Source organism: Dipodomys merriami, unplaced genomic scaffold, assembly GCF_024711535.1.
Source record: "Dipodomys merriami isolate MVZ:Mamm:240054 unplaced genomic scaffold, mDipMer1.0.p SCAF_163, whole genome shotgun sequence".
NCBI lineage: Eukaryota > Metazoa > Chordata > Mammalia > Rodentia > Heteromyidae > Dipodomys > Dipodomys merriami.
The window spans coordinates 2718366-2740458 of record NW_027202971.1 but is presented as its reverse complement, the minus strand read 5'-3'; the positions used below and the strand labels follow the sequence as shown (position 1 = coordinate 2740458).

Below are 22093 nucleotides of genomic sequence, written 5' to 3'. Positions count from 1 at the left end.
ATTCGTCAGCTGAGCTGGTCTGGTCATCCACAACACATACTGGACCCATGATTATGCACAATCACTCTGGATCAGCTACAAAGGAAAGCTGACTTTCAAAGTAGGACTAGGGGCATGGCTCAAGTGGGGCAGAGGCAAAAGAGGGCATCAGACCCTTAGTTCAAACCTCTGTACCACAACCAAAACAAACAGAAAACCCCATACCATGAACCTTACAGTACCGGGAGAGTCCTGGACTCTGGAAGTCTCCAGTATTCTACCTGGGTCCTTGGGGCACCTTGCAGGCTGCTGAGGAAAGCTGAACCATGGGGAGTACTACATGACATGAACATCAAGAGAGACATCGGAGGTGGCAACCTGTTGTCATTATGGTACATATCACACATCCTGTGGACAGTAAGAGAGGCTGGAGGGCAGCATGCAGGCCACACTCCAATGGTGGGAGGAGGGGACACAGTGCCAGACCTCTTCCTTGTACTCCATGTCACAGAGGTCAGAGTGAACTCCAGACTACCCGCCTGCCTCTCTATGCTCAGAAACAACTGATTTCATAGCAAGGCACACATGGTGAGTTGTGAAATTTTTGTTATGAAATGTAATCCCAGTAGGATTCACAGAAGTTGATATTTCCCAAAAGAAAATGTTGCCGCATTTAATTCCTTTTCCTCAATTCAATATGATGCTGTCCTGGCTACAGGACTCTCCCCAGGAAAAATAAATAATAAAAAAGTCAATACTGTTAGGTAAGGATTAGGTAATAAAAATAAATCTTAAAAACTCAGTGTGGCCGGGCGCCGGTGGCTCACGCCTGTAATCCTAGCTACTCAGGAGGCTGAGATCTGAGGATCACGGTTCAAAGCCAGCCCGGGCAGGAGAGACCGTGAGACTCCTATCTCCAATAAACCACTAGAAAACCGGAAGTGGCGCTGTAGCTCAAGTGGTAGAGCGCTCGCCTTGAGCTGAAGAGCTGAGGGACAGCGCCCAGGCCCAGAATTCAAGCCCCACGACCGCCAAAAACAAAAAAAAACTCAGTGTGGTGTTGGATTGAGGACATAAAAGCAGGTTGTGGACCCGTAGCCTGCTTCTTAGCTCACTCTGCCTAAAACACTATGGGCCCTCTAGGGATGGGCTTGTGCATAAATGCCAGCCTGTGTCTCCAGTCTGAAGAGACTCAGTGTTGTCACAACCAGAGACTGAGATCAATATGGAGAAAGGAAAGGGAAGGGAAAGAATGAAGCCTGACACTGACCAATTGATTCTATATGTTGTTCTTGCAATGAGCAGTGAATCTGAACCCATCCAAAATGTAAAATGAGGCGCACGTCCTCAGAAGACAGAGGTCCCTGGAAATGAATGGGAGCTGTAAGTTCACAAATATTAGTGTTATGCAAAGTCACAGATGAAGTCAAGAGATGGATAATCTAAGCAGACAGTCCACCTGAAACACACTCACTCATGTCTACCTACACTTTCAAGGCCCAAGGTGAAATGGCCATAGGAGAGTGTCCAGAGGCCCAAACATTCAAGCAAAGAAAGCATGGAAGACACGAGATGGTCTTCGTCCTGGAAGTGACCGTGGCACAGCGCCGACACCGGCCCGCGGCCCACACGGCGCTGCTCAGCGTCCCTCCTTCACAACTGTCCATCGAGAAGCGTCTGGTCTCCACGTTGCAGACCACAGCGCTCGGTAAGAACAAAGGAACTGAGCTGAGGCCGGCGGCCCCGCTGGGGGTCTCAGCTCCTCGGGAGGCGGAGCTCTGCCGACCGCAGTTCGATTCCTGGCCGCGCCTGACAAGGGCGTCCGCGGGACTCCTCCCCAGAAGCCGGAAGTGGGGCTGAGGCCTGACAGGAGCGTCCGCGGGACTCCTCCCCAGAAGCCGGAAGTGGGGCTGAGGCCTGACAAGGGCGTCCGCGGGACTCCTCCCCAGAAGCCGGAAGTGGGGCTGAGGCCTGACAGGAGCGTCCGCGGGACTCCTCCCCAGAAGCCGGAAGTGGGGCTGAGGCCTGACAGGAGCGTCCGCGGGACTCCTCCCCAGAAGCCGGAAGTGGGGCTGAGGCCTGACAGGAGCGTCCGCGGGACTCCTCCCCAGAAGCCGGAAGTGGGGCTGAGGCCTGACAGCAGCATCCTGGGACTCCTCCCCAGAAGCCGGAAGTGGGGCTGAGGCCTGACAGCAGCATCCTGGGACTCCTCCCCAGAAGCCGGAAGTGGGGCTGACCGGCCTCGACCCAGCGGCAGCGCCCAGGCCCCGAGGTCGAGCCCTGGGCCCGGACGCCTCCGGACCGGCCTCCCGGCCAGCCGTGGGCGGCTGCGGACAGCGACACCTCTGGGCGTCGGGGACAGGAACCCTGGACGAGGGCGCTTCGTCCCGTGCCATGACGGGCGAACTCCATGCTACCCCCAGTTCCCGGGCCAGGCAGGCGGGAAGGAAGGGAGGACAAGGTAAGGACAAGCGGACTCACAGGCTGGCAGGAGGGAGGCCCCGCCGCGGAGAGGCCGAGTCCGGAAAGGGCGAGGGCCCGGGCTCGGCCGCGCTTGAGTTCCAAGTGACGAAATGGCTGGAGCAGAGCGTGCGCGCATGCGCAGTTATCTGGGAAGGGCGGCGGGACGCAGGGGCATGCGCACCAGTGGCCAAGTGGCGGGGAGGAGCGTGCACATGCGCACAGGCATGCGCACGTGTGTGAGGCGGGCAGAGGGGACGCCTGGGCGTCGTACAGCCCAGTTGCAACCCACGTGCCCGTCAGGCCCGGCGGGGACCGTGCGTCCGTGCGTGCGTGCGTGCGTGCGTGCGTGCGTGCGTCCGGCGCGGGGCAGTCGGAGCAAGGCGCCCCGGCGTCAGGAAGGCTGCTGGCTCCGGTGATGCTGAGGTACCGCGCGCCGAGCCTGGCAGGGCCTCCACACCGCCCGACCCGCCCAGCCCCGCGTCCCCGGCCCGCCCGCGGCCCGGCCTCCGGGACCTTCCATCCCAGGCCGCCCCGCGAACATGTCCACCTTGTTCCGACAGCTTTTTAAAGTTAGCCACCTCGTGCCTGCCAAGGGGGGAGCGGAGGCAGGGCCTGGCCCCAGGGCCCCGGCGGGGAGGCCGGACACCCCGAACCCCCAGGAGAAGGGGAAGGGGCCGTGACTGCAGCCGCTCCCGCTTGGCTGAGCGGGGTTAGAGATGGCTGCCGTGGCTCCCGCCTGTGTTCCCAGGTGCTCTGGAAGCTGAGCTAGGAGGATCGTGGTCTGAGGCCAACTTGGGCAAAAACGCCAGACCCTATCGGGGGAGGCATGGCTCAAGTGGTAGAGCACCTGCCTGGCAGACCGAACGGTTTCAGTTCAAACCCCAGGACGCCCCCACCGAAAGAAAGTTGTTAACCCTAAGCTCCTCAAGAAACAATTTAGCCCAATGTCAGGAATAACTACAAAAGACCAAGGATCCCAAAATGGGAATACGCCTTTTCTTGAGGAAAATAGAAGCCCTTAAACATTTCCTATTTTTCTATTTTTGTAGCAGCTAATTTAAGATTTTTAACTCCAAGGCTACTGGACCTTGGGGTCCAGGGGCCTTGCTGGGAAGCTTTGAGCTTTGAGCCACACTTCCCTTGGGCCCTGCCACACGCTCCCTCTGGGTCCGTCATCGGGGAAAGTACTAGCCCTGGGACTCCCAGGACCTGGGGGAGATAAACTCTAGCTGAGCCACAGAGATACTCCCTTCCCCAGAGCAGCTGCTGCTCTGGAGGCCAGGGAAAGCCATATGAAAATGTCCCACTCCCCAGAGCTCAGCCTCGCCTGAGCTCCCCAGAGGGGAGTTTGAGTTTGCAGAAATAAGCCTGCTGTGTTCCCAGGGCTCTTTGAACTGGGGACAAGCTCAAGTCCTATTAGCTGCTTCCCAGCCTAGGTGTTGACCTCAGAGCTGTTCCACACAGATCTGGGCCTGGCAGAGTCTGAAATGTAGCCTCCCACATTTATCTGTCCTCGTTGGAATGGAGTCTGTCTCTTCCTAGAACCACACACAACCTGTTGCCTCGGGCCATCTAAGACCCAAGATGTCTCAGAGCCTTAAGCAGGACTGCATGAAACTTTTCTACCCTTAGGAACAAACATTTCCATTTTGCCTAAAAGAAACAACTTGAAAGCTCCAGCTGGTGATAATGGCAGAGGAGAGACGGCTCAGAAAGTTTCAAACTCAGCCCAGATGTGCTATGTTCACAGCCAGACCCCAGGAGCAGGTTGGCCTCTCACGAGGAATGAGGAAAAGCATGGGTCCCTGCTTGCCCTTTCCCACCTGTTCTTTGTCCATGCTGTCACTCTAACCACAGGCCTCGGCTGATGGTGGAGACAGATACAGCAGCCCTGCCAGCTGCCCTCAGTGGCCCAGGCACAGCCAGTGTGAGGGTTAACAGGCACACCCTGCAGACTGGGCATCCACATGTCAGAGCCAGAAATAACGTGGTGGCAGCCACACCATCAATTTGCTTCCCACAAATGCCGCAGCCCCATCCCAATCTGGGCGGGTGGCAGCAAGGTGGCTCCCCAAAGGAGGGTCCCCTCCTCTGTGACAAGATGAAATACCACCATCCCATAGCTCTGGGCCACAATGGTGTATAACTCTCATCTCCAGGATGGCACTCCAGTCTGAGCTCAAGCTGCCTATGTTGCCTCCGCTCCCTCTCTCCAGCTTGTATTTGACATTTCATGCTATAATTGATGGGAGCTTCATGTTCACATCTGCCACTGGCCAGAGAAGCAGCCATTACCCACAACAAAACGCATGGAAGTAGGAGAGGCAGCAGTCACTTACCCTCAGGGCCACACTGAGCCGGGTTGCTGATGCAAGACGTCTTGTACCTGCCGTAGTAAAGGAGTGTTACCCCCTTCTCCTCCTTGAGGTAAATGCCTTTGTTGACCTTCCCTTCCACAATATCTGAGTGAGAGGAAAGACAGCACTGTGTGTTAGTGACCCTATGAGACTGGAAGCCTAAAGACACAAGTCAGATTCACAGCTTCCTTGTCTTCATAATTGCACATTCATAATACCACACACTATCTAGAAAATTAATGGCATTCATTAATATTTAACTATTAGTAATTATAAATAATGTATAAGTTTAAGTGTTAGGTGGTAAATTATTATAATATCCTATTGATGTCTTATTAATGTGTCACATGCATTACAGCGGAATGATACAGTAACTGTCCTTTTTGCCAATGGTTGAACCCACTGGGGTGAAACGAACGGCTGTGCCCCGCTGTCCTAATCATATCACATGCTGCCGGATCCTTCCCAGCCCATTCTCGTTTCGAATTTCCTTTAGTAGACTGAACATGGAGCATGATGTGCTCTCTGTTCTCCTGAGCTCGGCTTAGGGCATTCTAATCCCACCTGGCTGTGGGGCCTGTGTTTCCGACCTGGGAGGGCCTGGGACAGTCCGAGGAGGGCCTGCCAGCTGCAGGACCCCACAGCCATAAATCCCTTCAGAAGCCCTGCCCATCCAGACATCTTGTTTTGTCCTCTTTCTAACTCAAATGTGTCTGATGGAGGAGAGACAAAGGCACGGGGTTTTTAGAGAGGATAAGCGGGGCCTATGAAACCTAACAGTGGCAGCATCTGTTGTTCACTGTGGTCAGCTTGCTCATTTTCCTCTGCTACTTGGGAGAGACTGGGGAGAATGGCCCTGTTGGCTTTGGGTACAATGTATACCCAGGAGCTGTTCGGCCTTCTGACCCAACACTGCCACCCAGACCAGCTTTATGACTGGATAACCCCCCGGGGACCACTGTTTGTCCTTACTGTGTTGAAACTATTGTTTTTACTTACCCTGTTTCTTGCCAGAGAGATCTATACCTTATACAGCACTAAATGGATAAATAACAGTTTCTTAACTGAGTTAGGCTGCACAAACCCCTAAGCAAGACCATTTGCTTGGCAAAATTAATTGCAGGAGTCAAACACCCCACAGTTGAAGGAGCAACTGGGAGATGGGCTAGAAAATGGATCTATGTGATTAGAACTGGTCTCTGAGGCCCACCAAATAAATGCCACAATCGCTGCCCTTCTGTTTCAGCTGCATGGAGAACACACAGCCCTGTGGGCTCTGGGATCATTAAAGAAGACAGTAATTCAGTCATGACTCTCGTGGGGGTGTGTCTCAGAAGAAAGCATCTTAGGAGTTTTAAAATCCAGCTGCAAAGATAATGCTGATTTTAACGTTTGGAAAAGATTAAATTCTGGATGAAGCACTTTGAATTAATTTTGATTTTCCTTGAAAAGGGCTTCTTCTCCCCTCTTTCTGTGTTTCGAAAAGATCTCATCTTGGCTCGGTTTTGCTTTGGAAATAAGCTTCCATTTCAGAATCTGCTGGGAATATGGACAAGCACCTGCCCCTCTGAGCCTGGCCATCCACCCTGGCTCTGTCTGCTTCTACTAACTGCTACCCACTTATCTGCCAGCCAAGAGAGTGGCATCCCACAGGACTGGACTGCTGAGCCCTCAAGTTCACTGGAGATCCCAGCATGACAGAAATCAGAAACACACACAAGGTGCTCACCTACGGTTGCAGAGAAATTGGAGTAGGCAGAGTCATTGGTAGAAACAAAGGTAGAATTGTGGGAAGGGAGCACAGTGAGGTTGTGGGTTCGCAATGCTGGGTGAGACAACAAGAGAGAAAGCACAACACATGAGTGAGACAATGGCAAACATAAGTAAACAAACAGAACCAGCACATCTCTCAACAAGGCCTGCCTTGGAGGGGACTCCTTCCACCCCGGCCTCCCCTCCTCCCCAGGGCTCCCTCTGCCCTCGTGCCAGCCAGCTGCAGTACACTGTTCATTCCAAAGATGGGTGCAGGAGCTGTCGATCCCGGCCACAAGCTCAGAGGTAAGGGTTCCAGAGTGGCTCCACTCTCGCACAGAGGCGTAGTTGAGAGATAAGATACTGAACTTGGCCATTTGTGAAATGGCTACAACAAAAGAATTTATGGAGATGGTTTGGTGAGAACTGATGAGACACAAACATGGCGTGAACATGGTGAAATGGTGACAAGTGACAAGACAGAGCCTAGTCGCACACAGCAGGCAGCAGCACATCCATGGCGTGATTCCCAGCCATCCACCATCCTTCTTCCTTGAGGACCTCTCGTTGAACTGAAACGTGCCAGGGCGGCTTGCTGGCAGGGTGACATGGTGAGAGGAGACCACTTGATGCTCCACTTCCAGGGTTTCCAGAAAACACTGATCTGTTTATTTAGAGTCTGACCAGAGTCAGTGCACTCAATGGACAGCGGTCAGCCCCTTCGCCATTGTATTTGTGTGATTTCCTGACTTAATCGATTAAATGACTGGCTCAGATGAGGGCTGGGGGACGAGCGCTCTGATAGGTAGCTATCAGGCTCTTTATTGAAATGACTCCTAATATATTAGTTGCTGGATCCTGGGCAGTGAGCTATTTATTTTGACAACGCATTTCCACTTTTCAGGGGTATTACCTCCAAGAGCTTAAAAACAAAGACCCAACAGGAAAAATGAGGTTTGACCAGGGCAAGTGCTCTCTTTTCTCTGAACCAGCCACATCAGAAACTTGCAGTGTGTTTTCACCCCACAGAAGCATGAATTCAGAGAAAATATTTGTCTGTAAGGCTATGCTCAGGGGCGGCCATCCACGTAAAAGGAGGGCAGGCTAGCAAACCACACTGAAGACAGCGCCCTGTGTCCTTCCCAGAGACCCTCCCCCACCACCAGGCTGTGACTTTGAAGCTTAAGAGTATAAGGAAACATTGTAGAGGGTTCTGTGGATTCCTGGCAGCACACTAAATCTCAGCCATAGGAAGGTGACGGTGTGCTGGCAGGGTGGGGCTCATGGCCATAGTAATCAGTAGCCTGTGGTTTTTTTAATGTATTACATGGGATGGGAGCATGGCTCAAGTGGTAGAGTGCTTGCCTAGCAAGCATGAGGTCTTGAGTTCCAACCCCAGTACTGCCATATATGTGTATGGATTTTGTACACAAACACACACACTGCAAGGAACCAGAACAGAAATGACTGGAACACAGGCTGAGCTCTGTACTATGGCACTGTGGCTGGACACATCAGCCACTTGATAGCATCAAGAACAAAAGTTGTTCAAAATTTCTATTTAAAAGGGGGTCTCGGGCAGAGGCATGGCTCAAATGGTTCTCCTGGTGCCCTGATGCCCCAGCCCCTGGCCTGTGGCACTCCAGTGCCCAGGTCTACCTCCAGTGGTATCCTGAAGTTCATGGATCCCGTCCACATCTTCCAGTGGCCAGTAATGGGAAGCAGAGGCCAAGACAGCAAAGCCTGCAGAGGAAAGGATGGAGCTGTTAAATCACCACTGGGGAGGAAGGAGCTGAGGATGGAGCTGTGAGCTGGACCTTCGATTGATTGGGAAGAGTAAATGAACCCCACAATGAGCCAATGTCTGCCATCATTGGACAAGGAAAGAAACAATGAAAAACAGTTCTGGAAGAAGGACACGAACCTCAGTGCTCCTCAGTGCTGTGCCAGACATTGTTGGAGGTATTTGGGAAACACTTTCTTATCCGTGCTAACAATGACTGACAAGATAATTGTGTCCTTTGCCTATTTGTAAGATCAGCAAGAAAGTCCTGGCTCAAATTGCATGCAAGGCCATGTTAGGATATTTCCTAGGCCCAGCCCTGCTGCCCCCCGCCGCCCCCCACTGTACCTGTATCCTGCCCACTGAGAAGGGTTGGCTTCATGATCTTTTTGTTTACATATTATGCAGATATACTAGTTTCTAGTCTCATGTTACATGAACAGATGAAGTCACTGACTTGCTGGTTTATTGCAGAGTCTCCCAGATTTGTCTGTCTACGCTGGCTTCAGATCTCCATTTCAGCCTCCTGAGTAGCTTGGATTACAGGCATGAACCAATTGGCACCTGGCTGGATAGCTTATGATAAAGATGGTGTCTTAAACAAGAGAAATATACTCAGCAAAAACTGGTGGAGCCATTAGCCGTTTGAGGAGAAAAAAAGGAGCCCACCTCATGCTTTATACCACCTGGATCAAAAGATAAGTGTAATAATATAAAAGCGTTCTGAGGTGATAAATTTGACTGCATTGTTTTTAATTTTTGCTCAGAAACAAGTTAAACTGTGAAGTGATAATATTTATGTTAATATATGCGACAAAAATGTCTTGATTCCTTCTTGGATGTATTATGGCTGCTATATCTTTAAACCTCTCAGGCTGAGGCATAGCACTTGCCTAGCATGCCTGAGAGAGTTCCTGGCTTTGTCCCCAGCACCAAAACAAAACTCCTCCTGTTAAGAAAAAACTTGTTAGCTGGGTGCCAGTGGCTCACCCCTGTAATCCTAGCTACTCAGGAGGCTGAGATCTGAGGATAGCAGTTCAAAGCCATCCCAGGCAGGAAAGTCTGTGAGACTCTTATCTCCAATAAACCACCAGAAAATGAAGTGGCGCTTTTTTTAAGTGGTAAGAGTGTTAGCCTTGAGCTGAGGAGCTGAGGGACAGCACCCAGGCCCAGAGTTCAAGCCCCATGACTGACAAAAAGAAAAAACTTGTTTCCATTTTGTCCTTACAGCACGTTACATACAAAAATCTAAAATGTAAGCCGAGGACAAAGTGCTTTCTGGAGCATAAAGGCAAGACTCTGCCCACGGCCTAGCTCCTGTTTACAGGCTAGAGAGCCCTGCTGGACATCTGGAGGCTGTGTGTGGGACTCGGAGAAGCAAGAGGCCAAAGCACCCATTTCATCTACCATGATTTCCACATAAATCTAGGGTACTCACTGAAAAAAACCTTCACTGACTTTTATTTACCACGGGAAAAATCAGGAAAAGAAATCACATACAGTGTATAGAGAACAGAGGCCAGCTCCTCAGATCCCCTGTGCGTCGCTGACCTATGGACACAACACCCTCACCATCTCCGGTGACTGAGGCTACAGCTGGTTCTGGGAGGAATTGCTGAGAAGCATAGGTATGGTATCACCCCAGAAGGAGCTGCAACCCCAAGGGCGTGCCGAGGAAGAGGTTCTCAGGAGGGGCTGCTGGACCTGCTCCCCTGCTGCGCTTCCCACAGTGCCTAGCCCCCTGTGACGTACTGCCGTGTGAACTCACAGCTGGGCACAGGGACGTGGGCACAGACTGCTGCACCTACATGCCAGGCCCATCCTGAGGGCATGGCTTTGCGGGTTAAACAGCTGGCGGCATGCATCTGCTGACAGGCAGGTGCCAGCGATGAAGGACCGGGACCTTTCCAGGGCAGGAGGGCTGTGGCAGGTTGAGCTGCAGACACCGAACCACAGAACCCTGTCCATGCCATGTTGGTGCCACTGCAGGTCAGTTGCCCAGAATCTCCAGGTCTCTGCTTTTGGAGACGTTAGAGATCCGGGTGTTCTAAGTGTAGAATTCCCCCCAATTTAGTCCTGTCAATTTTAAATAACAATGAGGTGGTACTAACAGGATAGGCCTGGCTCGTCCACAGGCCCATATAACCTAAAGGATTGAGAGAAAGCAGAAAGGCTCTTGCTCTTTTGTGACAGGCTGCGGCCGCCTTCCCATCACCAAGGACAAGAGCTGATCTAGTCAGCCACATGGCTCTCGCAGGCAGACCCACCCAAGGCAAGGTGTCTTCTTAGACATTGTGGCTCGTCTGGCAGTCACATGGCCATTTGGGGATGAGTCAGAGACAGGAGAAGACAGTGCAGGGAGGTTGGGAGAAAGAAGAAAGAGGAGGGGAGGCAGGACAGGATAAGAGACGACAGAGGCGGGGGAAGATTCCCAGCCATTGCCATCATAAGTCTTGCACCCATATCTAAAGTTCCATCATTTTAGGTTGGCTGGGAGAAGACAAGAATTGATGGTGACAACAGCTCATAATTTTCCTGGTTCTTCTCTGCCCCTTGCCTCCCCTTCCCAGGACTCCACTTTCGAGGGGTCCTTCAAATGACCTGTCCTTGGTCCCCACCAGTCCATCTCTGCCTGCTGGGCTCTATCCGCCTCCCTTCAACACTGAAGCTCATGTTCCCCACTGCTTGGAAAGCTGGTCCTTGTGTTTTGTGTAGCTGCCTCTTTCCAATCCAGGTCTTGGCCTCCCCTCAGGCCTCCTGGCCCTGTCACCACCCTCTCGGCCCTCTCCCGGCGGTTACCTCCACCAGACGTTCTGTGCCTGATCTGGCGTCTGGCCCCTGAGTCAGACTTCTGCTATGTAAAGGATTCTATCTCCTCTCTGTGTTCCGTGCGTGTGTACGTGCATGCATGCGTGTGTGTGTGTATGTGTGTCTGTGTGTGTGTGTGTGTAACTCAGATTTTTTTATTTGAAATCTCCCAAGGTCCGGATGTTAGTCATTATAAACATACTCTAGCTGAGCACTGGTGGTTCACACCTATAATCCTGGCTACTCAGGAGGCTGAGATCTGAGGATCACTGTTTAGAACCAGCCTGGGCAGAAAAATCTGAGATTCTCTGTCTCCAATTCACCACCAAATAGCCAGAGGTGTTTCAAGTGGTAGAACATCAGCCTTGAGCAAAAACAAAACAAAAAATTAGAGTGTGAGGCCCTGAGTTCAAGCACAAAATTAATAAATAAAAAAATCACAGGTAGAATGGGTGATGAAATGCAGGAATGAGTAGAGACCAGTTCATCATGAACATAGGGTACACAGGGAATGCAATTATATCTGTAGTCCTTGCCCCTGGAAAGTCACTATCTGATAGACCCCTGTGTCTGACAGGACGACAGTGCTGTTTTTCAAAAGGCCATCGTGAACGTAGTTTTCCACCCTAGGAAGGTGACATTCAGGTTCCCACAGTGCAGGGCGGGCCACTGTCGACCACACACCACGGGTCACTGTGTGGAATGACCACCGTGATTACCTGCTGTGGGCTCCCCAGCCTCCCAAGAGGCAGGCAGGTGGCTGCCGGGCATGCTGGCCCCAGCTGGGGCCAGAGCCCCACGGCCCCCCGCGTAGGAAGGGTCCGAGTGGTGACATGGCTGCTACTTTTCTCAAGTCCCCTGGTCCTCATTACAGTCATTACCTATAAAAGGACATGTTTATAAACTTTTGCAAATGACTTGCAGTCTCCTAGCCAGCACCATCTAGGGGTCGGAATTAACCGACAGGCACAGCTTCGTATGTTGTCATGGGGAGCCAGGACCAGGGCTCGGTGCCTGGGTGGTGGCAGATGTCCCTGCCCGGCTGGTCCCAGTGTCCGCTCTCCAGTCTCTCCACAAAGTGAGGACAGGGTAACCACACTAAACCTGCTCGGCCACCATCCACAGCACAGAGGCTCCTGAGAAGCGGCATGATTTGAGATCACTTACGAAGCTAAGCCCCCTGTGTACTGGCAGAGCTAGGGATCCAGCAGCCCCTGAGCCAGTGTGGACAGATGACCCGGCCTGAGCATCCCCTGGGGGTGTGCCTGCAGCCTGGCTCAGGCTTCCAAGTGAGGCGCCGCCCAGCCGGGTCCCCTCTGCCACAGATCGAGGGCAAGTGACCTCTGCACACCGACGAGGCAGAGGGCACACGGCCAGGTGCCAAGACGGACCAACATGAACAGCATATCCTGTTGGGCCTTCTTACCAAAACAAGTTTGGTATGGCTGCATGAACCAGGACACTAGCAGCGCCCATGCTCAGCTCCAGCTCCCACACCCACCCAGCCCTGCACCACCGTCCTTTCCCCGTCACCTCCTGGGGTGCCATGCCCCTGACTGCCACCCTGATGCCTGTGTCCTGGTCCATCACTCCCATTGCTGAAGTGCAGGCCTGGGAGATCTGCCACCCGGTACAACCCTGTAAAGATGCCCAGCACACTGCTGGCGAACGCTTAACAGCTAACGCCCTGAACAGCTAACGCCCTGAGGGTGATGCGTGCCAACCCTGTACCCACCCCTTCTCCCCATCTGACCGGGGCTCCCTGTGTGTGCCATGCCTGTGTCCATCTGCAGGGCTCCGGAGAGGCGGCCGGGCACCGAGCAGGCCCCACAGCTGTGGATGGGGTGACGCTATGTCCAGGGGCACAGCCTGGAAGGCCTTTGGAGTGATTTTGAGTGTGTTGGAGTGATTTAGGGGAGCCCCTTTCCATGAGCAGACCCCTCCTCACTGCACGCCTCCTTAGTGTGGTGACAAGTGTGGCTACCTGGCCCCTGGGTCCTTCTGCCGGGGCAGTGGCTGGGGAACAGGTGGGCCCATGGCTTCCACACTCCTGCAGAGGATTTAAGGAGGGAGGGCCTTGAAGACGTGGGTGGGAGAATCGGCCACCTCTACTCGGAAGGGCAGGGCTGAAGTGCACCTACATGACGTTGCCAGAGGGCCCTGGCAGCCAGGCCGTGGCCTGGGCTTGAGCTCCAGCAGCCATTGTCAGGTTCCCTGGAAACAGGCGGGCTGCTCACGGCTGCCAGGACCCCACCCCCACACCCTCCACCCCGAGTCAGAGGCCTGGCTCCAAGCCAGCCATAAGCCTCAGCAAAGGGTCAGAGTTAGAAGCGGCTGGGAGCCCCAGGCCTAGAGCCGCCAACCCGGCCCCCCGGCCGCTCACCCCTTCCCATCCCACCCTTCCACACCCGGTCTACACACACGGACACGCTGCAGCAAGGCCAAAGGCGGACAGGTACCTGTGCCTCATACCTGTAATCCTAACGGTCAGGAGGTCCACACCTGAGGATCACAGTTTGAAGCCAGACTGGGCAGGAAAGCCCCTGAGACTCTTATCTCCAGTTAACCACCAAACAGCCAGATGTAGAGCTGTGCCTTAAGTGGTAGAGTGCTAGCCTTGATCAAAACTGAAAGACAGCGCCCAGGCCCAGAGTTCAAGTCCAGTACCTTCACGCACTCGCACACGTGCGGGCCAGGTGAGGTTTTTCCCCATGCCATGCCAGGCACTGGCAGAGGACCAGCCCTGCCAGGACGGCGGCACATAGGGCTTGTGGCGCAGAGGGAGCTCTAGCGGGCTCAGGTGAGAGAGGCGGGAAGCACATCCCTTCACCACAAGGTCCCACGTGTCCCACGAGACCAGCTTCCGCATCACAGTATGAAGATGTTGGCCAGACGGCCCCATGGCAGGGTCGACAGGACAAAGAGGAGTAAAAGGCGACCCTGGACAGCCAGGGTGCTGATCAGCTCTCCCTAGGGTGCCAGCTAGGCAACGAGAGGCCGCGGCCGGCCGGCCCGCGGAGGTGACACCTCTTACCTGGGTGGTCCTGTGCTCTGCGTGGGACTGCACACACCTGCAAGGGAAGGTCACACTGTGAGACACCCGCAGGAATCACAAGGCCACACCTCGGGACGCCGGAGAGCCTCCACAGACGTCCATGTGGACACACTGCGGCTGCTCGGGACGTTACCTGGAATCCACAGACACAGAGCAGCAGCCAGGAGCGCCAGTGGCCGAGGGACGGCAGCTTCTTCATGGTTCCCAGAGGTCAGAAGAGGCGGGGACCCGCGTGGAATTCCTGAGAGGGGGGCTCTGGCCTCTACTTTCCCCTTCTTTGGGACAGGGATACTTCACAGGCTTCAGGACTTGAAAATCAGCTCTGTGGAGTTTGTGAGAGAGGTGTGCTCTCTCTCTCTTTCTCTCCACCTAACAGGCAGCGGACTGCAAGACGCAAAGGCCAGCTCCAGACTGAGAAAGCATCCAAAAGGCTGCACCACAGCCCTCCCGCCGCCCGCCGTCCCCCAGAGGGGCCCGCCTTCGGGGCTGGGCGGGGCTGGCTGTCCTTCCCGCTTCTGCCTGGAACCGGAGGGGAACCGGGAGGCTCTGCCTTAGTCCCGTAGTCCCGGCTCCTGAGCTCCACAGCTGCCCCTCTGCCTGTGCCTCAGGCTCTGGGTGGGGAGGAGTGAGGTCAGCTCCAGTCAAACTTCACTCTCCTCTCTATTTATATCCTGTCCCCGCTGTGTTCCTGGGTCCTAACTCCAGCCGCTCCAACAACCAGAGCAGCCCCACAATCACACAGACATGGAGATGGGGTAGGAGGTGTGTTAAGGTGTGTGTGAGACACAGAGTAGGAGGGGTGTGAGGCGGTGTGAGTGCAGTGGCGTGAATGTGTGAGGGTGGGTGCGAGTACAGATGTGTGAGTGGGTGTGAGTGCAGGGGTGTGAGGAGGCACGGGTGGGTGTGAGTACAGGGGTGTGAACACGGTGGGTGTGAGTGCAGGGGTGTGGGTGTGAGTGCAGGGGTGTGGGTGTGAGTGCAGGGGTGTGAGGAGGCACGGGTGGGTGTGAGTGCAGGGGTGTGGGTGTGAGTGCAGGGGTGTGAGGAGGCACAGGTGGGTGTGAGTGCAGGGGTGGGTGTGAGTGCAGGGGTGTGAGGAGGCACGGGTGGGTGTGAGTACAGAGGTGTGGGTGTGAGTGCAGGGGTGTGGGGGTGCAGGTGGGTGTGAGTAGGTGTGAATGCAGGTGGGTATGAGCAGGTATGTGAGGGGGTGTGGGTGGGTGTGTTCAGGTGTGAGTGCAGGGGTGTGGGGGTGTAGGTGGGTGTGTGCAGGTGTGAGTGGGTGTGAATGCAGGTGGGTATGAGCAGGTATGTGAGGGGGTGTGGGTAGGTGTGAGTGGGGGTGTGCAGGGGTGTGGGGGTACAGGGTTGTGTGCAGGTGTGAGTGGGTGTGAGTGCAGGTGGGTGAAGGGCTCCCGGAGCTGTGGGGTGAGCATAGAGGTGCACATTACAGACACTTCCTTCTGGGCTCAAGCCCCATGACCGTCACCAACAAAAGATACCTTCCTAGTAGCACCTGAAACTCACTGTAACAAACACTTGTGGATGAAACCACAAGCTCTGCTGAGACTTGGGTCTCAATAAATCAGAGAGAGATCAGGTGGCAGAAAGGAGGTGGTGTGCTGGGCTGGCCACGCGGGCTCCTCGGCCCTGAACGAATCAGGAATGCCAGAGTGACTGAGGGGCCCCGAGGAACTCCGGCACTGCCAGGTCACATCTCGCCTGTGATAACCAAGTCAGACCCCCCCCCCCCGCCAGCTATGCCTCAGTTTACACAAGGACAAGGGTTCATCCGGCACTGCCAGGTCACATCTCGCCTGTGATAACCAAGTCAGACCCCCCCCCGCCAGCTATGCCTCAGTTTACACAAGGACAAGGGTTCATCCAGCCTGCCTGACCACACACACACACCGTGGCCAAGACTGTTACTGCCACCAGCTCTGTCTGGGGATGGAGCAGAGGACCCAGCACACCCCACCCCACACCTCCCCGCTCCCCGCAGCTGCCCTCCTGGGCAAATTTCATGGGTGAAATCCTTCACCTGCAGCGTGGAGACTGTGTCCACTCTCAGGGGTGGTAATGAGAAAGAGTGACATGTAAGGCTCTTTGTAAAGTGCCCAGCAAAAGCGCACACTCAATAAATGCTAGCAGGAGCCTCACTGTCCTAGAAAACAACGCTCAGTAAACGGGATAAAATGATCGTCTCTACGGCCCGACTTTAAATGGGAATTACGAATCTGTGTTCAGTCCACTTCCTAAAGAGGGTAAGAAAGTCGGCTGGGGGAAGGGAAAGGGATGTCAAAACCCAAGGTGATTATTTAATGTGTGCCTTGGGCTGACAGCGTCTGCGATTACATCTGCCCGACCCTGGGCCTCCCTGCCTGGCTGGAGGCTCCGACGGGCTGTGCGCATGCCCTGCTGCAGTGTCAGGAATCCTGGGACTCCGGACCCCAAGGGCTGCGATCGCACCCTCGTGCCTTGTGCCTTGTGTGTGATTGCCAGGGGAGAGTAATTTACAGCCTTCCCTTTACACCTTGTCATTCTCCACATGCTCCAGCAGCCTCCGCTGGAGCAGAGAAGGGAGAGGCTGGAGGTCAATTGCTCTTCTCTGGCTCCAAACTTAAGCAGGATAAAACAAGTGGTTGAATACAGAAACCTTTCCTATTTCCAGGACAGAAAACACACACACACACACACACACACACACACAAAACTGGGGTGTTTGCTTTTGGGTGGAGGAGGGGTGGCCTAATACAGAGCTCATGTGAGGCTCCGGCTGGCCTCAAACTTGTGATCCTCCTGCCTCTGGAGTGCGGGGAGTACAGACAGGTGCAACTACGCTTGGCTATTGGGGTGCAGAGGGTTTGAAGGCAGTTCTTGTCATTACAGAATGATCCTCAGGAAATGGAAGGTGTCACAGCCCCTAACTTCCTCCCCACAACTGGTCACGTGAGTCCTCAGGTCTCCCCCTGCTCAAGCTCCTGTCGGGCTGCCAGGTCCTAGGAGCTCCGTCCTTGGCTAACACATTGGGGACGCAGAGGCTCTTGGAGCACCATGGCATGCTCCAAACAGAAGTCACAGCACAGAGGAGATGAACGGAGGCCCAGCCTCCAGGTCCAGCCTGCGTTTGGCCCTGTTTGTTTCCACAGCAACGTCTACAGTGTCTGCACAGTCTGTCTTTCACTCTGCAAAAGTAGAACAGGCAAGCGACCAAGAACAAATGGAAATCTTCACACTGAGAAGGCAATTACTGGAATTAAACATGGTGCTGCCCTTGGTAAGACCCACTGATGCAAATGACGTCACCTGTGCAGCAGAGAAGCGGTAATGACGGGAGATGGGAGCCTCCAGACCAGGGGCCAGCAGCAGGCGGCGGAGGGCGCTCTCCGGGCCCAGGGGAGGGGAGAGTGTGCTGCCAGGAGTGTTGGTGAAGAAATAATGGCTGCAGTCCAGACAGACAGAGGATAGACAGAGACACAGACATCCTATTGGCTCTGTTTTGTTATTTTTTTAAGAACCCTGACTCCTACAGTAACAGAAGCAGGAGGTTAGCAAAGGGGTGTCATAGAAATGAAGGCATCACATTTACAGAATGCCCCACCCAACAACAGCAGAACTACAGGAAACCTCCACCAAGATAAACCTATCTCAGGCCATAAAATAAAATTAATCAATATAAAAGACATGGAACCATATAAAACTTGACCTCCAGACATTATGAAACAGCGATAAGCCAGCAACAGAAGAATGGCAAGCAAAAATCAAATTGCTTAGTAAAAACCACTCCTGCCCAATCCACAAGTCATTCTTTGTTTTTGTTTTTGTTTTTTTGGTCTGGTTGTGGGGCCTCGATTCTGGGCCTGGGCGCTGTCCTTCAGCTCTTCCACTTGAGCCACAGTGCCACTTCCGGTTTTTTTCTTTTTTGCTTATGTGGTGCTAAGGAATCAAACCCAGGGTCTCATGCATGCAAGGCAAGCGCTCTACCACTGAGCCACCTTCCCAGCCCCCACAAGTCATTCTTAAACAATAGATAATACATTGAACTGAGTAAAAATTGAAAATATATCAGATTTTATGAGGTACAGCTACTGCCGTGTTTGGAGGAAAATTCATAGCATTGAACACCTCTGTTAGACACACCTTGAATCAGTCATTTAAACTTCTATACTAAGAGGATAGAAAAAGAGCAAAATAAACCCAAGGAAGCAGCTTGCATTCCTGGGCAGAGAAATAGCTGCCAAAATGGAGGCATTCCACAACTTCCCTGCCTGTGAATCTTCAGTGACACAGAATTACTCAGGGGGGCGGAGTCGCTCGCCCCTCCCTGAAGCTCGGACATGACTTTCCAACTTGGTATCTTTTCCTTAGTGTTTTCCAACCAAACAGTATCCCAGCTACCTGCCTATGTGGTCCTGTCCCCGTGGGTCCTGTCCCCGTGGGTCCTGTCCCCACATGGTCCTGTCCCCGTGTGTCCTGTCCCCGTGTGTCCTGTCCCCATGTGTCCTGCCTGTGTGGTCCTGTCCCAGTGTGTCCCTGTGTGTCCTGGCTGGCAGGGCCACAGGGCTCCACCAGGCTCCTCACCCAGCCTCCAGCCTCAGACAGAACGCCACCACACTTAACAGTAAGCGGTGTCCTGTGTCCCATGGGCTAGGTGCCACCTAGAGATTCGGCAGTCTGGTAAATGGGCTCTGTTGGCTCCATGGCCGGATTCCGCTGCCCAGCAGGGACTACCAGTGCCCTGAGGCCGCGTGGGGAGTTGGCAGGACCACCACAGAGGCCATAGACACAGACGCCCTTCACCCTCAGCTTGGTGATGAGGAGGAAGGAAACTTCCAGAACCTCAGCAGGCTCATCCCATTCACTTAGTCCCAAAGGACACCACAGGTAGTTTTGTTTTCAAAAAGGAAATAAAAGGCAACCATATGGGCGCTCCCCAGGAGGTAACACCTCTGAGACTCCAGCCGTCTGCGTCTGCATGGTGGGCAGATTCCTGTGCCTGTGAAGAGGAGACTTGGACAGACTTAACTGGTAAACATCGTTCCCGCTTGGCCCCGTGTCCCATGAGCTCTTAGAACCAACTCCTGGGGGCCGGGCACCAGTGGCTCACACCTGTCATCCCAGCTACTCAGGAGGGCAAGATCTGAGGATCAGGGTTGAAGGCCAGCCTGGGCAGGAACGTCCATGGGACTCATCTTCAATTAATCAACAAAAATCCAGAAGTGAAGAAGGTGTGACTTAAGTGGTAGAGCACTAGCCTTGGGAAGAAGAAAAAAGCTCAGAGACAATGGCCAGGCCCTGAGCTGAAACCCCAGGACGGACACCAAAAACAAAACAAAAAAACGGCCGAGTCCTGGAGCAGGTTCCCACACGGCGCCGAGGCTGGGGTGCCAGTCCCCACCGAGCTCAGGAGGTTTGGGGCAGGGGAGGAACTGCGAGTCTAGAGCTGCCACCCCAGGCTGCACACGCACCCCGGCACCAGCAGGAAGGGCCCAGAGATGCGCAGGGAAGCGGGGCAGCCCTTGTGGCCTCTCGTGCGGTGGTCCGTGCGGGTCAGCGGCCTCGTGCGGTGGTCTGTGCGGGTCAGCGGCCTTGTGCGGTGGTCTGTGCGGGTCAGCGGCCTCGTGCGGTGGTCTGCGCGGGTCAGCGGCCTCGTGCGGTGGTCTGCGCGAGTCAGCGGCCTCTCGTGTGGTGGTCCGTGCGGGTCAGCGGCCTCGTGCGGTGGTCTGCGCGGGTCAGCGGCCTCGTGCGGTGGTCTGCGCGGGTCAGCGGCCTCGTGCGGTGGTCTGCGCGGGTCAGCGGCCTCTCGTGCGGTGGTCCGTGCGGGTCAGCGGCCTCGTGCGGTGGTCTGCGCGGGTCAGCGGCCTCGTGCGGTGGTCTGCGCGGGTCAGCGGCCTTGTGCGGTGGTCTGCGCGAGTCAGCGGCCTCTCGTGCGGTGGTCCGTGTGGGTCAGTGGCCTCTCGTGCGGTGGTCCGTGCGGGTCAGCGGCCTCGTGCGGTGGTCTGCGCGGGTCAGCGGCCTCGTGCGGTGGTCCGTGTGGGTCAGCGGCCTCGTGCGGTGGTCTGCGCGGGTCAGCGGCCTCTCGTGCGGTGGTCCGTGCGGGTCAGCGGCCTCGTGCGGTGGTCCGTGCGGGTCAGTGGCCTCGTGCGGTGGTCCGTGCGGTGGTCTGTGTGGGTCAGGGGCCTCTTGTGCAGTGATCTCTGCAGTTCAGTACGCCACTTCCCTTACCCCAGGCACACTGCTGGTGAACCACGTGTCAGCATGTCCAGGAACGTGAGGGATCCAGGACTAGAGGGGGGCTGAGCTCGGGCGTGAGCATGCCGTCCTGTGCTCACCACAGGGAAAACGCCCCGCCTGTGCGGCTCTCGCGCCCGCGCCGCGCCCTGAGCCGCTCCCTGCGACTTCACTGAATCACCTGAATATTGATCAGCAGCGCCTGGCTTCCTTCCTGCACCTCTTTCCTCTGTCCCTCGGCTGGAGTATTTCTAGGACAAGAACAACCCTTTATTGTCTTTGTACCTGTGCTCGGGGACCCCTGCCGGACCCGGTGAGTGACACGGAGGAATTATAACCGTGGAAAATACCAGCCAACCGCCAGCCTGCAGGAGCGGCATGAGACCCTGGGGCCGCGGAGTTCCCGCGTGGCGTGGGCCGCGGGCGGTGCGGGCTCCGGGGAGGGAGGCTTCAAGCTCCTCACCACAGCCTCAAAAGTCATCCCGAGTCCATAAATAAGAACAAAACCGCTGCAAGGTCAGAACCAAACCTTTCTAGGACATACAAAGCCCTGGGAAAGACGGCGTGTGAAAGAGAGAGAGAGACCCACGAACCGTGAGTCCTAGCCAGCCACGGTGGTGGCCGGGCGCACCCCGATACACACGACGCCCCGCTCCAACACCGCATCTGCCCAGGGCAGCGGGAGAGGACAGCGGCCCTGAGTGCCACACAGCTGCACAGGCCGGAACCGCGTGCCATGCCGCGGAGGCTGGGGAAGCCCAAGCTTACTCTGGGGGACGAGAAGGCCCCGGAGCGCGCTCCTCCCAGCGCCGTCGGGCCCGGCTTCGTCGTGCCTTTGCTCTTGCGCTGGATTTTGGTTTTGGGGTTTTTTTCCTCCAGAACCTTTGACTTGCTCCTGGATGTGTGAACTCGTGAGAGGAGCGGAGGACACCAAGACCTGACAGAAAGGACTCGCTCGTGGAGCCCTCCCTCACCAGGGTCAGCACCAGCTTCATCCCCCCATCCTCCAAGCGGGGGCTGTGCCTGGAACGGGTTCTGAGCCCCCCCCCACATCCCCACCGCCCTATCCTCTGAGCAGGGGCTGCCCTGCCTGAGCTCCCTGGGTCCCAGTCCTAGAACCCTCACAGCCGTCCTAATGAGATCCATGCTTGTCACTCCTTTAGAGACAGAAGCCTAGTGAGGTCCCCAGCGGCAGTCCCAGTGAGGTTGTAAAGATCCAAACCCAGAGCTGCTGACCCCAAGTTCTTACAGAAACAAAATATGCCTGTCGGGAAAGCTTGCCGCTCCCTGACTGTCCCAGTGTGCACAAAACACAGTGACCACCGCACACAGCCCGAGATCACAAAACAGTGACCACACCACACACCCCGAGATCACAAAACTGACCATCACCCACACCCCGAGATCACAAAACAGTGACCACCACACACACCCCGAGATCACAAAACAGTGACCACCGCACACCCCCCGAGATCACAAAACAGTGACCACCGCACACACCCCGAGATCACAAAACAGTGACCACCGCACACACCCCGAGATCACAAAACAGTGACCACACCACACACCCCGAGATCACAAAACAGTGACCACACCACACACCCCGAGATCACAAAACAGTGACCACACCACACACCCCGAGATCACAAAACTGACCATCACCCA

The 22093-nt window shown here is 55.0% G+C and overlaps 1 protein-coding gene across 1 annotated transcript in view; it reads right to left on the bottom strand.

Moving 5' to 3' along the window:
- Adgrd1 (adhesion G protein-coupled receptor D1) overlaps positions 1 to 14599 on the bottom strand; it is a 91884-nt gene extending 77285 nt beyond the window's left edge. Inside the window, exons 1-4 of the mRNA XM_070024784.1 lie at positions 14331 to 14599; positions 14177 to 14213; positions 8211 to 8294; positions 4782 to 4904 (exon numbers count right to left, since the gene is read on the bottom strand). Coding sequence (XP_069880885.1) covers positions 4782 to 4904; positions 8211 to 8294; positions 14177 to 14213; positions 14331 to 14396 — 310 coding nt within the window. The 5' untranslated portion in view covers positions 14397 to 14599. The remainder of the gene's footprint in view (positions 1 to 4781; positions 4905 to 8210; positions 8295 to 14176; positions 14214 to 14330) is intronic.
- Positions 14600 to 22093: the final 7494 nt, after the last annotated feature.